Below are 16,679 nucleotides of genomic sequence, written 5' to 3' on the forward strand. Positions count from 1 at the left end.
CTTATTTTATTTTATCTCTGGAAATTTTTTTACTATGCAAAACTACATACTTTTAAAATGAACTATATTACCACTTTTCCAAAAAATTAGAACTCTTTTTTTTTAATAAATCTTTATTGTTCAGATTATTACAGGTGTTCCTCTTTTTTTTTTCCCCATAGCTCCCCTCCACCTGATTCCCCACCCCACCCCATGCCCTTACCCCCCTCCACTGTCTTCATTCATAGGTGTAAGACTTTTATCCAATCTCTTCCCACACCCCTCAGACCCCCTTCCCCTTGAGAATTGTCAGTCCACTCCCTTTCTATGTCCCTGATTCCATTATATTCACCAGTCCATTCTGTTCTTCAGACTTTTTATTCACTTGATTTTTAGATTCACTTGTTGGTAGGTATGTATTTGATGTCTTTTTGTTGTTCATAATTTTTATCTTTACCTTTTTCTTCTTCTTCCTCTTCTTAAAGAATACCCTTCAGCATTTCATGTAATCCTGGTTTGGTGGTGATGAACTCCTTTAGCTTTTTCTTGTCTGTGAAGCTCTTTATCTGACCTTCAATTCTGAATGATAGCTTTGCTGGGTAGAGTAATCTTGGTTGTAGGTTCTTGCTGTTCATCACTTTGAATATTTCTTGCCACTCCCTTCTGGCCTGCATAGTTTCTGTTGAGAAATCAGCTGACAGTCGTATGGGTACTCCCTTGTAGGTAACTAACTATTTTTCTCTTGCTGCTTTCAAGATTCTCTCTTTGTCTTTTGCCCTTGGCATTTTAATTATGATGTGTCTTGGTGTGGTCCTCTTTGGATTCCTCTTTTTTTTTATTATTAATAAATCTTTATTGTTCAGATTATTATAATTGTTTCTCCTTTTTCCCCCTCATATCTTCCCCCACCCGGCTCCCACCCACCCCCCTCTGCCCTTACCTCCCCCCTGTTGTCCTTATCCATAGGTGTATGATTTTTGTCCAGTCTCTTCCCGTCCCCCTGACACAGACACCCCTTTCCCCCTGAGAATTATCAATCCACTCCCACTCTATGCCCCTGATTCTATTATGTCCACCAGTTTATTCTGTTCCTCAGATTTTTAATTCACTTGATTTTTAGGATCACTTGTTGATAGATATGTATTTGTTCATAATTTTTATCTTTTTTTCTTCTTTTTCCTCTTTTTAAAGAATACCTTTCAGCATTTCATATAATACTGGTTTGGTGGTGATGAACTCCTTTAGCTTTTTCTTATCTGTGAAGCTCTTTATCTGCCCTTCAATTCTGAATGATAACTTTACTGGGTAGAGTAGTCTTGGTTGTAGGTTCTTGCTATTCATCACTTTGAATATTTCTTGCCATTCCCATCTGGCCTGCATAGTTTCTGTTGAGAAATCAGCTGACAGTCGTATGGGTGCTCCCTTGTAGGTAACTAGCTGTTTTTCTCTTGCTGCTTGTAAGATTCTCTCTTTGTCTTTTGCCCTTGGCATTTTAATTATGATATGTCTTGGTGTGGTCCTCTTTGGATTCCTCTTGTTTGGGGTTCTGTGCGCTTCCTGAACCTGTAAGTCTATTTCTTTCCCCAGGTGGGGGAAGTTTTCTGTCATTATTTCTTCAAATAGGTTTTCAGTATCTTGCTCTCTCTCTTCTGGCACCCCAAAAATTCGGATATTGGTACGCTTAAAGCCATCCCAGAGGCTCCTTACGCTATCCTCATACTTTTGGATTCTTCTTTCTTTCCGCCTCTCTGGTTGGGTGTTTTTTTCCTCCTCATATTCCAGATCTTTGGTTTGACTCTTCAGGTGCGGTGGTCTACTCTGTATATTCTTTATTTCAGACAGTGTATACATAATTTCTGACTGGTCCTTTTCCATTTTTTTTTTTTTGGTATTCTCATTAAGGTCCTTGAAGGTCTCTTCAAGTTTCTCAGCAGTTTTTAGAAGATCCTTGAGTAACCTTATAAATGTGGTTCTGAACACTGTGTCATCCATTAGTTTGCTTTCCTCCATCTCTCCTACTCGTGACATACTTCGGTGTCTCAGCATTTTGGCTGCCTCCCTGTGTTGATGGAGTGGCTTTGTGTGGTCAGTGACCTATAGGGGCCGGTAGCTCAGCTTCCCCAATCACTCTAGGTGGTCACTCTTGGTACACCCCTTTGTGGGCTGAGTGCAAAGTCTTGGTGTAGTTAAGCCTTGATTGCTGTTGGTACACTGGGAGGAATTGTCCTCCAGGCCAATTGGCTGTGGGGACCCGTTGTGTTTATAATGGAAGAACTGCTGTGCTGGAGACATGCTTATAGTGCAGGACTTGTTTCAGTGGGGCTTTGGTGCTCACTGAGTCTGCCTCTTGAATGTGTCACTTATGGATGTGAGGAGTTGAAATCTGTGTCTCACACTGACCACTAGGTACACTGGCTTCTGGATCTCCAATGGGGTGCAGGTCAGCTACTGTATGAGGTCACCCTGCAGGAGCTACAGTGAGAGGACTACAGTCCTCTCCTCCCTGCTTGGGATTTGTAGATTATGGAGCTGTCTGAACTGGTTTGCAAGTTTGCTAGGTTAAGCGGCGATAGTGAAGGCCATTCATATGCAAAAGCCACTGCTTGGAGCTTGGGTGAGTTTGAAGGTTGTGCGGGGCAGGGTCTCAGGGAGTCACTAGGCTAGGGCGTGGCAAACAGCAATGGCTGGCAGCCAGCCGTCCCGCACCTCCAACTGCGTCCCCGCGTCTCGCACCCCAGCACAGCAAACAATTATTCCTCTGCGCAGCTCTACAAGCAAGCCATCCTCACTTTTCGCCCCAATGGCAGACAGTCCAGCTTCTCCCCGTAGGAGTTTGGGTCCTGTGCGTCTCCCCTTTGGGTTGAAGAAAGCAACGCCCGCCGCCAGCCAGGATCCGCTTCCAGCCCATATCGCGTGTGTCCCCATACCTCAGCTTTTCAGCATTTGTGCCCTGAATGCTCTTTTCTCTTTCCTTCTAGTTGTAGAACTTCCACTCAGCCAGCCCTCTCATGACTCTGGGTGATAGACGTTTTGTCTTTTAGTTGTAGTTTTGAAATTGTTGTGCACGGCCATAGTTTAGGTGTTTAACTATGCCACCATCTTGGGTTATCTCAAAATTAGAACTCTTTTAGAAAATTTTTATTGGAATCACATTAAACCTTTAAATTATTTAAGAAGAATTAATAAATTACCTTTATACTATTTAGTACTCTCCTTCAGGAATATGGTGTATCTTCTCATTTATTTTACAATTATATCTTTCCATATGTTTTCCAATTCTCTTCATAGAGATGACATAATAATTGAAACTGCTTTTTTACAGATTTGTTATTAGAGTTATTTGTAAATTTGCTTAATTATTTTTTATGAAATAGAATAAAATAGTTTCACCATCCTAATTTTGACTTATATTAGTGCTGGCAAAAAGAAGCAACCATTAATATTTTATATTTATGTTTGCATCTGAACATTTTCCTAAATTTTCAAACTTGTTTGAATAATTTTTGTTAAACTTTCCTGGGTCTTCTAGATCAAAATACCAATTATTTGTATAATATTGTCCTCCTTGGCTTAGTAGCTATAGCTTATTTCTCACATGTCAAGGAATTGAAAGAGGTCTCCAGCCCATAGTTAGCAAAAACCTCAGGTCCTCAGTTCAGTAGCCTGTGAAGAACTGAAGCAGCAGCCAACCATATGAGGGAGGATGGTAGGGGATTCCCAGTCAAGCCTTCAGATGAGACCACAGCCCTGACTTAACGTTTGACCACAACCTCTTGAGAAACCATGAGCCAGAGTTCACCTAAGCCACACCTGGATTCCTGACCCCAGAGACTGTCAGAAAATACACTTTAAGTTTGTCACCTTAAGTTCCTAAGTTTCAGCGTAGTTTGTTATGCAACAACAGATAATTAATTCAGTGGGGGGAAATAATCAATTGTATGTTACTGATAGCTGATTAATTTGGGTGAGGACTTATTTGGGATTCTGAATGGAATGAATGGAATCAAGTGTGTAATAGAATCAGAGTGTAGGAAATACAATGATATCAGTTCAAGGATGCATCATTGTATAAAGCAACATGCCACAGGAAGTTACACCAGACCATCTATTTTCATGATTCCACTTGATTCATATGTAAATCTGTTTTATAAGAGACAACACAAAGGCTCAGGTGGAGCCTAGCCAGGCAAACCTGACCTGTCTTTCCTCCCTTCCCAATGAAAATAGAAAGTTTCATGGGAATATTGTTAAAAAATCTGGTAGAGCCCAAGGATAAAGCCACTCACCACAGTGTGTTGGGGGCCTTAAGTGAGGAGAATGCTAAGAGGTCCAGGGCTTTCACCCACCAAACACTGCAGAGGAGGCACTCTCCTTGTGCCCCTCCTCCTCCAACCATACACACATTAGTAAGTCTCTTTCTGTATGCTTTTAGGGAATTCAATTCCCAGGATTCAACATAGCTGAGGGCACATAGAGGCAAATGGTAGAGCAGTGTATCCAGAGACACCCAGTTGATAGTCTAAAAGAACAGAGGCAAGAGAGAGCCTCGAAGCCTCCTTGCTCATATCAGTACATTTTTTATTGCACCTGTGGGCTGGAACAAATTTTCAGTGTTTCCCATCCTTATATTTGCCTTGCTGTAATTCTAAAATCAATTAGTTCTAAACACATAATTGCCAAAGTTCTGTTCTATTTTAAACTGTGATTTTATTTAGTATTCACATTACACGTCCATTTCTAGAACCCGTCTGCAACAGGGGCCTGGCCAGCCAAATAATGGGGTCTCGCGGTGAATAAAGCAGTCCTCCAGGCAGGTTGCCTGGGTTCAAACCCCACTCTACAACCTTCTGGTGTGTCACCGTGGACGGGTGACTTAATCTCTCCAGGCTTCAACTTCCTTACTTGTAAAATGGATATAATAATAGCACCTACCTGATAGTGTTGTTTTGAGGATTCAATCAATTAATGCTTGCAAAGTGCTTAGAACAGCAACAGCTCCACAAATGGGTCTCCTCTAGGTTATCCATTAGTTTTGTAATAGAATAGCAGATGCTGAAGGAGGGGAGGCGAAGGGAGGGATACTGGTGGACAAGAAAAGAAACCTTAAGCTTCTTCCCCAGTACAGAGAAGTTCCTTTTGCCTCAGGAGTCATCCTGACCCAGAAACAGTGTTAGTGATGTGACATAAGGCTGTTTGTGTTCCCTGAAAATCCCAGGTTCCTATTAATGCTCATGGGATAGTCTTGGGAGGCCCGGACTTGGACCTGCTTTCACCTCAGCCCTGTTGGGCCTTAACTCATACATATTTACTCAGACAAGTATGGCTTATGCTGAGGGAAAAAATAAGCTTATTGGGCCTTTGTTTCTTATTTTATGGTTCTGTCTTTTCTTTCAGAAAGAAAATGATGTATTCTCTTGCCCCTCTGGGGGCAGAGCAGGTAATAAACTGAAAACAACTATCTGTGGAAAGAAACTTTGCAGATAATAGTTCTTCTAACAGACTGAACATCTATTCAGTAGAGAAAGCTTGCTTGCTTGCTTGCTATTTTTTAATACTCTAAACACACACACACACACACACACACACACACACACACATACCACACCACACCAGAACTCTGAGACCGGTAGGTTTTCCACGGTCATCTTTATCTAAACTTCAGAGTGCATACAATTCTCCCCCCAGGATTAGGGAATGGAGACTCACGGATTGACATAGCAAGAGGCATGAGGCTCCTCAGGCTTGTTCTCTAGGATAAACTCTAACTTGGAGGACAGCTTCTGGGTTAAGTTAGGACTGGGAATGCCAAGGGGCATTAAAGAAGTCCCCTCCTGTCACTGGACTCATCAACACACACAGTGCACCCTCTGAGGGTCTCTCTCATGCGTCTCGCAGGCCCCTGCCACTAAAGTTTACATTTACTCTTACATTTCGTGCACATGCATGTGCACTCACACACACGCCCACACACACACTACTCACCTATAAATGTTCACATCTTCAAGACACAGTCACATATACAAGCACATGGTGATCATGGTCTGAGGTGTTAAGAGTTAGAGGGGATCAGGGATAGGAGAGGGGCTTACATTGGTTCAGACAAAGGAGCTTTTTTTTTTTTTAATCCTCATCCGAGGATATTTTTCCACTGATTTTTAGAGATAGTAGAAAAGAGAGGGAAAGACAGAGAGAAATATCAATATAAGAGAAACGCATGGATTGGTTGCCTCCTGCACAGCCCTACGCCAGGGAGGAGCCTGCTGAGGTACATGCTCTTGACTGAGAATCAAACCTGGGACCCTTTGGTCCGCAGGCTGACACTCTATCCACTGAGCAAAACTGGCTAGGGCCAGACAAGGGAGCTTGTTGATCAATTACTAGCAAAGTGAACTGAGACCTAGAGCCTTTTTGAAGTCATTTGGTGGGATTCACAAGGATAAGGTGACTAGGCCAGGAATAGCTCCTTGTGATTATTTAATACTAGATGCCCGGTGCACGAATTCATGCACGGGTGGGGGTGGGTCGGCTGGACAAAGGAGCTGTAGGCTGTTGGCCAGCCAGCCCTGCCCCCAATCAGGGTGAGGGGGGCCGATCAGGAGCGGGGATGGCTGAGGGGAGGGGCCGCGGGCGGTTGGCCAGCTGGTCCCACCCCCTGGTAGAACTCCCGGTTGAGGGAACAATTTGCATATTAGCCTTTTATTATATAGGATTTATCTTTAAATTCAGTTGTTTGAAGCCTGCCAATTTCAGGCAAGGAATTCCACCTGATTCTGAGACATTAGAATAGGAGAGGAAGATGAATTTCAGTCATCAACTTATCAACATGCATGTACTTAACTGATACCTGTTATGGACGAGGCAGTGCCCTGGGCACTGGGACACAGGGATGATTGAGATATGATTCCTACCCCATCGTAGTCTAACAGGGGAGATGAGACTAACACATGAGACAGACTAATCTAAGAACAACGTCAACACCCAAAATGACCTTGTCCTGTCTAATATGGTCATTTTGGCAATGGGATACTGATATCCAAAGAGTCACTTTCTATGATCACACGACAAGATATTAGACAGATGCTTCTTGATACTAAACAGAATTACTTTCTCCATCCCTGTGCATTGTTTTATAATTCTATAAAAAATATTAACAAGGCCCTGTGTTTTAACTGGTACCACCTGTCTGTCTTTACTCCAGGATTGTGCTCAATTCATCAGCCTAAACTGAACTGAAATAGTCCAGGTAACTTTACTCTGGGGTCAGGGCTCCATTCATTATACAGGGAAGCAGCACAGGTGTAAAGAAACAAGTCTTGGGTATAAATATAAATAACATATTTCATGCTTGGCATAAAAATTAAGACATGTTTTCAAGCCCTTCTGTTATCCATTTTGACCTCAGCTCTTGTATAATTTCACTGACAAAGGTAATGCGTTTTCATTTCAGCAGCAGGAAAAGGTCAGGTTCCTCCAGTGCTTTTGACTCTATATAGTCACAGAATCATTGAAACGTTTTGATATATTTCTCCTAAGGGTTTTATTGAAATCATACCAGCTCACCCAATCATCAAACATTTATTAAAATAAGAATTTTAAAAATCACCTGCTCTGTGCCAGATACTGGGCAAGTGGTAGGCTACACACTTGCCTGGCTGAATATTTGCTTTATGCCCAGAAAAATATAATGACATAGCTGTTATATTCGTTTCCTAGGGCTGCTATAACAAATAACCACAACCCTGGTGGCTTCAACCAACAGAAATTTATTCTCTCACTATTCTGGAGGATGGGAGTCTGAAATTGAGGAGTCGGCAGGGCTCCACTGTTTCTGGAGGCTCTGGGAAAGAGTCCTTCCATGCCTTTTCCTAGCTTCTGGTGGCTCCTGGCAATTCCTGGGATTCCCTGGCCTGTAGGTGCCTCACTCCAATCTCCACTTCTATCTGCTTCTCTGTTTATCTCTCTGTATCCACTCCTCTTCTTAGAAGAAACCCACCCTAAATCCAGGATGATTTCATCTCTACATCCTTAGCTAATTACATCTGCAAAGACCTTATTTCCAAATAAGGTCACATTCTTGAGGTTCCAGGTGGACCTACATGTTGTGTTGTTGTTGTTGTTGTTGTTGTTGTTGTTTTGGTGGGTGGGTACTGTTCAACAGCTGTCAGTACACTTGCACTTGACTAGCTTGGATCTGTGTTGATGAGACTGAAAGTAAAAGAGGTGACATTGGAGGGAAGCTTACCTTTGTTTCCATGAATGAGTTCCTCCACTTTGCTTCTGGTCTTGCCCACATCCTGCAAACCTGCCCATCCAGACTGCTCGCTTGGATTCTGAACTCCTGATGCACAAGACTCTTTGACACAGGACACTGGTTCTTACATGCTTGCCAAGCTCCTGACCCCATGCTCTCACGAGTGCCCTGGCCCATCTGGATTTCATTATCTACCTTCCTTCAGTTAACAAACATTCAGTGGCCACTTCCTAAGAGTCAGGACCTGTACTGGATGCTCGATTCTCAGCGATGAGAGACACAGTCCCCCACCCTCATGGGGAATGAAGGATGGGAATAAGTAAAAAACAAGCAAAGACAGTTGGCACCCAGTTTTTGGCACATGGTAGGTGCTTACTAAATATTTGTGATCTGATAGGATGAGCAAGATCATTTCTAATAGTCATAAATGATATGAAGGAAATGGATTAATATGAAATAGAGCATTTAATAGGGTCAGTGAGGAAGGCCAGAGGAGGCCAAATGTGAAGAAAAGGAAGGAGCCAGCAGAGGGTGTGTGTCTAAGATAGAGGAAAAGAGCAAGTAAAACATCAGTGAATTGTATTTGGGGACAGAAAGAGAACTGTAATTGAGACAAATTGAACAAGGGAGAGAGTAGCACAAGTTGGTGTCAGAAAGGTAGAGGCAACAGACTGTGGAATCTCAGAGGGAAGGTGGGGTGGATGGGTGGGCTGGAAGAGATCAACCAAAGAACTTGTATGCACTTATGCATAACCCATGGACACAGACAATAGGGTGGGGAAAGCCTGGGGCGGGGGTTGGGGGGGTAGAGGCGGGCTAGAAGGGGTCAATAGGGGGAATGAGGATGACATATGCAATACTTTCAACAATAGAGATTTTTTTTAAAAGGTAGAGGGAGGCTCAGTTATTCTGGACACTATAGATCAAACAAAGGAGTTTGGGTTTAATTTCCAGTGCAATTGGAAGCCATTTGAGGTGTAAGCAGTGAATCGATGTGATTGAACTCACAAATTAAAAGAACAATATAGCAGCTCTAAGGAGCAAGGACTGTAGGAGGCAAGGCTGGGAGAAGGAAGACTGCTTAGGTAATGCATCAGTTAGGATGTGTTAGTGCATAAACAAGTTGTAGGTGTAAGTAATATTGATTCCTTCAGTCTTTATGTAACCAGGAGAGGACTGGCTGGCCAAAGCCATGGGGCTGGTTTGTCTTCAGACTCATCCTTTAACGTGAGCTTGCTGAATGAATAGCATCATTTTCCGTGTCTGCCACAATGTAAAAAAGATGGGAAAGCACTGTGCTAATGATTGTTTTTCATGCTTTCTGGTCACCCAGCTCCTTTCACACCTCTGTCTGTATTTGGAGAGTTTCCTAGCCTCCAAGGTGGCCTGCAGTGATCCCCATACCCTGGTGTTCATCTAGTGTAGTCCCCTCTCACACTGTACCAGGGTTTTGTCTGTGTAACTAACAGAACCCAACCAAAGGGATGGCATACCACTTCTAAGTTAGGTTATAAAAGATTGTGGCTTATGTCTGGGGTTCTTTTCTCCCTTTAGGATCACTCACTCTGGTGGAACCAGCTGCCATGTCTTGAATCCCCAGGTATCCCTGTGAAAGGCTCACCTGGTAAGGGACCGAGGCTTCCAGCAACAGCCAACCATAGCCTATTGAAAGCAGCTCCAGTCAGGCCTTCAGAGGATACAGCCCTGGCTGACAACTTGACCAGGAGAGCCCTGTACCAGAACCACCCAGCTCAGCGACTCTCGGATTCCTGATGGTGAGAAACTGTGAACTAACAAATGTTCATTGGTTTAAGTTTTGGAATAATTTGTCACATAGCAATAGATAACTAACTCATCCCGTTTTTGAGCCCTGCCACCCCAAGGTAGAAGAGAGAAACTCTCTTGATTAGCCTCCCTTGCAGCTAGCAAGCATATCAAACATGTGGCTGGCCGACTACGAGTTTGACATGCTTGAAGGCAAGTAAGTGGCTTAAGCCCTGTCAGTCTGACCCATGTGGCTGAGACTTCAGTTCAGGAAATGATGCCGTGAAGAAGGGGTTGCTCAGAGAACAATCCCAGGGAAGGAGGTGGAGGGAGATTCACAGGAGGCAGCAGTAAGTGGCTAGTGGTGCACCTCACGCCCAGCCTCTGTCACTGTGAACATCTGTGCCTGTACCTGGTGGTGGAGGGAGTGGTAAGGTCTTGGGTTCTGTCTGCTGATGTAACATGATACCTGTTTCTGGATTCCAAACCTGGTTCCCTCCAGAACATTCTTTCATGATGTGCTTAAACTACCTAGTGGGCTTTGTTGTTGGCAATTAGGAACTCAGACTGACACAAAAGCCTTTGAAAGCCAGGAACAGAAAACACTGCCTCAAAGTGGCTTAAGTGATATGGCAGTGAACTCCCTCTGGTAACAGGCAGCAAGGAGGAAGGAGGCTGGGTCCGTGCCATCGAGACTCTGGCTCCCCTTCGCTGGGGCTCTCCGGGCCGTGCCCTTCTCTGTGTGCCTGCTCCCTCCTCTCTGGCTGGTTTCAGTTTGGCTGTGGCAGTTCCAGGTGTCAGATGGGTTATGATGATGTCCAGAGGTGGAAGGAGGCTGTATGTTCCATGTATTCCTTTGCAAGAGTGGGGGGCCTTACTCAGGAGTCCTCCACAGTTTAGTCAGGTGCTCCTTCCTAAAGCGGTCACTGGCAAGGAGAATGGTATTGCCACAATTGCCTTGGACTAATTATGTACTTACCTTTGGGTTCTGGGGACTCCCCTGAAGCATGTGGCCGGGTGGAAGAAGGTGGCGATAAGGAAAACCTTAGGGCTCTCCTAGAGATGAATAGATGCTGGGCAATCAACCAATACCATCTGCTATAGCAGGTGATTATAGGGTCCAAGCAGAAGGTAATAGTTGTTTGTATGGAAGGAATGTAGTGGGAGCAGAGAGACAGAGACAGACTGGGAATAAACTACACATCTAAGATAAGGTGACCAGATTTTAACATTGGTAAAGCGGGACACCATAGACCAGGGGTGGGGGGGGGGGGGTGTGTCTTTTTTTTTTTAATATATTTTATTGATTTTTTTACAGAGAGGAAGAGAGAGGGATAGAGAGTTAGAAACATCGATGAGAGAGAAACATCGATCAGCTGCCTCTTGCACACCCCCTACTGGGGATGTGCCCACAACCAAGGTACATGCCCTTGACCGGAATTGAACCTGGGACCCTTGAGTCCTCAGGCCGACGCTCTATCCACTGAGCCAAACCGGTTTCGGCCCGGGTGGGGGTGGGGGGGTTCTTGATTAAAAATTTGGTCTATATTGTAATCGCTTTTGGTTTTTTTAATAAAAGGAAATTCACTTCTTAGATCATCGTTGAATTTGCATCCTCTTTTCTTACTCATTATGTTAAAAATCTTAAAAAAAATAATTTAAAATTATATTATAAATTATTATATACATATTGCTTAAAAACACAGTAAGTAGGTACATAATTACATGAACATATTTTATTGTTAGTTTATAAATTAAATTAGATTGTTATAAAGTAACTATATTTTAAAAATTATTTTAATCCTATATTTCTTTCTAAATAATAACAATACTAACTTGTATTATTTTTCCTCTGAATTTGCCGTAACGTAAGTTGTAAGTGTCACTTTCAAGGCCGGCACTAGACTTTTTGCCGCCACTATAAAATATAAATAATACGAGTACTGTCTGCTAAATTCAAGAAAATTACCTAAATTATCTGAATAGCTGATTTGTAATGACATCACTTGTTTAACTAGCTTACTAGCATGCAGTACGATGTGTATCGTCTGAGAGACAGTTACAAAATGTTTTCGTGGTTGCCAATCCCCAAAAATGCCATTGTTCATTAAGTCCAAACAATGGTGGTCGAATTCTAACAACTGATCAACAATGCGAACTTTGATAAGCAGTTCTCGATAATCAGTTCTCAACAATTATTTGTTATTATTAAAGCTTAACATTATAAAATTAACAAAAACAATATAAAACTCATATCCTGGCTAAATAGCCACATGGCCGCCGAAAACCGTATATTCCCTTCCCGTTCTCCCGCCATTCCCTAGCCTGTCGTGCATTCTTTCCAAAAATCGGGACTTTTTTAAAACGCCTCGGGACGCGGGACAAATTGTTAAAAATCGGGACTGTCCCGCCAAAAGCGGGACGTCTGGTCACCTTAATCTAAGAGCAACAAGATTTGTTGGTGTATTGAATTAGGAGGGAGAGGAAAGGGAACGGGACAAAGGCAATGATGCATTAGTGTAGACCTGAGCATTTAAATAAACAGTTCACCCAAATCAGGAGGGTTGGAAAGAAACAGGTTGGGGTGAAGGTGAAGTTACACATTTAAGTGGTTATCAAGTAGGCAGTTAAATATATGAGCTTGGAGCTAAGAAGGAAATTGTGGATGGAGATATAAACTTGAAAGTCATCAGTGTATAGAGGATATTTTAAATCCTAGGGCTGAATGAAATGCCGTACGGAAAAGTAAAGCAAGACAGGAATAGAGGTCCAAGAACCAAGCTCAGGGCATCCAACAGCTAGAGGTCAGATAGAAAAGGAGAAGTTAGCAACGGAGAAAGAGAGAGTAGCCTGTGATAAAAACAAACAAAAAACAACAACAACAAAACAAAACAAAAAAGACCTCAAAATAGATCTCGGAGGACAAGAGAGAGTTGTTCTCCAACCTCTCCAGCCCTGATTCTTCTCCACCCTCCCCATTCCATCCCTGGGTGTCTGTGCTCGCTGGAAGGTAACAACCATCTTCTTCATTTTAAGGTGCATCTGTGTTTGAAGTTTCATAGAACAGATTTACTTCAAGTGATTTCACCCTCAGTTGAGCCTAAAAACCACAGGTTACTGAAGAAAAATCTATATATATATAAAAGCCTAAGTGACCATTCAACTGTTCAACTGGTAGCTATGATACGCACTGACCACCAGGGGGCACAGGCATGGAAACATGGAACAGACTGATGGATCTCAGAGGGAAGGGGGTAGGGGGAAGGGTGGGAAGAGATTAACCAAAGATCTTATATGCATACTAGAGGCTCGGGTCACGGATTTATGCACCGGTAGGGTCCCTCAGCCTGGCCTTCAGGGATCAGGCCAAAACCGACAGTCTGACATCCCCCGCATTGCGAGAGGGTGCAGGCCAGGCTGAGGGGCCTCTAGTAGGAACATAATTGAGGGGGAAAAACACTTTAGAAAACTTGTCTACATTTTCTCCTTGAATAATATGTGCCATACATTTCCATATAAATGTCATAGTAAATGACTAAAAAAAATTCCCACAAGACAAACTTTGAACATATCTTTTAATATCCCAAACATTTTAAAACAAAAAATAAAAAGACCATGCCTTCCTCTTTTATTGAGACTGTATCTTTAAAGCAGTTCACAAATAACATTATGTTGCTTTAAATAGAATTACTTCAAATAGGATGACTGATACATAATGCTCTCTCTTTTGAAGATCAAAAAGAAAATAAAGGAATGTTCTTTTGTTTTAATCAATGGGAGTTAAAGTTATAGTTTAAATGGTACACCTCTTCTTCTAATTAAACCCTCAAAGTCAGACAGCCATCTACAGTTCATTAAAGTTCAGATTTTGCATAAAACCTTCATTATCTCAACTTGATGAGTTTCCCTTCCTTTCAATACTCTGCACTCTCTCAGAAAAGGTCTGAACTCAAAAGACCCTTCAAAAATAGTGCAATAAGCCCTCATCCTGGCTCACAGCTGTGCCCTGATGAACCTGAAGAACTCTAACCCTCTTTGGAAACAATTATTCTTCCGCAGGGGATAAAATTATTCAAAAGAAAAAAATTGCTCATTTGCTACATCCACATGAGCCCAGAGAAGTTGTTTTGTATTGTAATAGAATCCATCATTACTTCCTCTACTGGCCAAAAGAGCAATTGTTTTCTCAACTCAAAGGCAGAGGTTACTCAAAACACACACACACACACACACACACACACACACACACACACACACACACACGGAGAGAAAGAATAATTGTATGATAAAGGACAGCAATTATTTTGCAGTTATTGAATAGGAGGAAAACTTACGTGTAGTTAGTGGAAACTGTATGCAAACTCTGAACTCTGATGAGTTGCTATGGAGAAATTGAGGTCTGTGTTGGAGGAAGCACTTCCAAGGCCTACGCTGAAGGCAGAAGAGAGGAGAGAGGGAGTGAAAGGAGGCATGCTAGGGGAAACCCAGAGGACTGCAGGCTTTTCGGCAGGTGGGACCGGGTGAGCAGAATAATGGGAGCACCGAGGGTTTTGCTTGTAGTTTATCATATAATTGCCTGGGCTTTAATCAAGTCTTTATCAAGCTGTATATAATTCATTTTAGAGTATAAAGTTGGGTTTCCTGTGATTGTCCAGGGGGATCGAAAGGTTCTCCAAGAAGGTAAATAAAACTTGAAAAATCCTGCCAGGCAACTCCGATATGAAATTCATGGGGAGGCACATTGTGTAACAGTTAGATTTCAGTCTCTAGAGTCTCTCCAACATGGGTTTGGATCGGTTCCCTCGCTTGCTAGAGGGCCTTGGGCAGGTGACTTAGGACCCAGAGTTTCAGTGTTCCCATCTGTAAAGTCAGGATGGTAATAACATTCTCTATTTCAAATGGTTGTGGTGATGATTCATTTAAGACAAGCACGTAAAGCACAGCATACAGCACGTGGTACTGAGAAATTGCTCAGTAAATGTCTGCTATGAATGAACATTAGGCCCATCTGGAAGGACCACACAGGAATTCAGTGTACATTGGGTATATCCTGCCCATCTTCCTGTGCAGAAAACAAAAGGCCAGTTCTGCTCTTTTGGCCATTTGGGCTCGTTCAGCCTCAGGGTGTGGTCTCACCTGGACCCAGGGTACCCACCTGCAAAGGAGGGCAGGGCTCAGGAGTCACACAGCCTATTGCAACCACTGACTAGCCCTGTGACCTGGACAGCCCAATTAAACTTCGTGCTTATGTTTCCTTCATTGGAAAGTAGGGATCATTAATAACAAGACCCTTCTCATGGGATTGATATGGAGATTATGTGAGCTAATATATTCAGAGCATTTTTAGAGTGTCTGGCATATCACATGAGCTCAAAAACTATAGTAAAAATAATAGTATCATAATAATTATGATAATAACTTTGAAAAAGACTTGTAGGATTCCCAATTCTACTTTGCTTCCTGAAAAAAGCTTTGCAGAATGAATTTATGGAAAGAAAAATGAGAAGGAAGGAAATTAGGACCAGGTAGTTAGAGATGGGAAAGAAAAGTCAAGAAGGTTTGCAATAGGGACAACTCAAAGTATAAGCAATAGTGAGAGGATAAAGTTTTGAATAGTGAATGCAAGATATAAAAAGTTTTAAGTATGAAAATTTAATATGAAGTTGTGTTAAAAAAAATCCTTACTTAGTGAGCACTCAATAATGTTGGAGAGAGGGCAATTCCTCCCCTACCCTTCTTGAGTGCTTATGGCTGAACACATAATAAAATTGATACAAGACCAGATTAACAGGAGAAAAACCAATTCAATACGTGTACATGGGAGGGAGATCAAGAATGATGCTCAGAAAAATGATCGAACCAGCCCAGCTTTTCATGATTTTTAGACAAAGAAACAATAAATTCATGAAGACTTAACAGGGCAAAGAAATTTAGGCTTGGGTGCTTATTAGTGAGGAATCTAAGCAAAGTTAGGGCTTGGGTAATAAATTAGTAACAAGGTTTTTTTGTTTGTCTTTTCAAGATTTTGAGAGCTCGAGGAAGGATGAGAAAGAGAGAAACACCGATGTTAGAGCCAAACGTCGATTAGCTGCCCGGAACCAGCAACCTTTCAATGCACAGGAAGATGCCCAACCTACTGAACCACACTGGCCAAGGCAAAGAGGTTTGTTTATACAGGCCGATGCTTCTGAATAAGGCTAGAGGGCAATAAAATGGATGCTTTGCTCTCTCTGTCTGTCTATGCACAGAGATTTTGGTCAAAGCCATTTATTGCTAAACAAAATAATCAAGAAAGGGATTGTTGAAGCTCTTAATTAAGTGTTTAATAACGTAATATTCTCACTCCAAAGTGAGCACATTGACCTCTTAACAACCAGGCACCTGAGAGCAGGTCAAGCTGCTCTGCATCCATTTGCTTTTGTTTCTTAAATACAGTTTTCTTGATCTCAGAGAGGAAGGGAGAGGGAGAATCATTGACCGGCTGCCTCCTGCATGCCCCCAACTGGGGACTGAGCCCACCACCCGGGCCTGTGCCCTGAGCCGGAATCGAACTGTGACCTTCTGGTTTATAGATTGATGCTCAACCACTGACCATGCCGGCTGGGCTCCACATCCATGTTCAGCCCTGAGGATAGAGGGCAGCTTGCTGTGGAAGGTGAGGAAAGGCTGGTTATTGAGAATCTTC

At 42.6% G+C, this 16,679-nt stretch overlaps 2 protein-coding genes across 4 annotated transcripts in view; both read left to right on the plus strand.

Moving 5' to 3' along the window:
• Positions 1-16,679, plus strand: part of RBMXL2 (RBMX like 2) — a 136,417-nt gene that overhangs the window by 116,963 nt on the left and 2,775 nt on the right. For all 3 annotated transcript variants that reach the window (XM_054725522.1, XM_054725524.1, XM_054725523.1), the window contains 2 exons: positions 9,785-10,005; positions 16,017-16,157. The gene's annotated coding sequence lies outside the window, so the exon portion shown is untranslated. The remainder of the gene's footprint in view (positions 1-9,784; positions 10,006-16,016; positions 16,158-16,679) is intronic.
• Positions 10,171-16,679, plus strand: part of SYT9 (synaptotagmin 9) — a 134,322-nt gene continuing 127,813 nt past the window's right edge. The window contains 2 exon segments of the mRNA XM_054725679.1: positions 10,171-10,207; positions 16,017-16,157. Of these exon segments, the coding sequence (XP_054581654.1) occupies positions 10,171-10,207; positions 16,017-16,157 (178 nt within the window).

The sequence above is a fragment of the Eptesicus fuscus genome, chromosome 13 (assembly GCF_027574615.1).
Source record: "Eptesicus fuscus isolate TK198812 chromosome 13, DD_ASM_mEF_20220401, whole genome shotgun sequence".
Taxonomy (NCBI): Eukaryota; Metazoa; Chordata; class Mammalia; order Chiroptera; family Vespertilionidae; genus Eptesicus; species Eptesicus fuscus.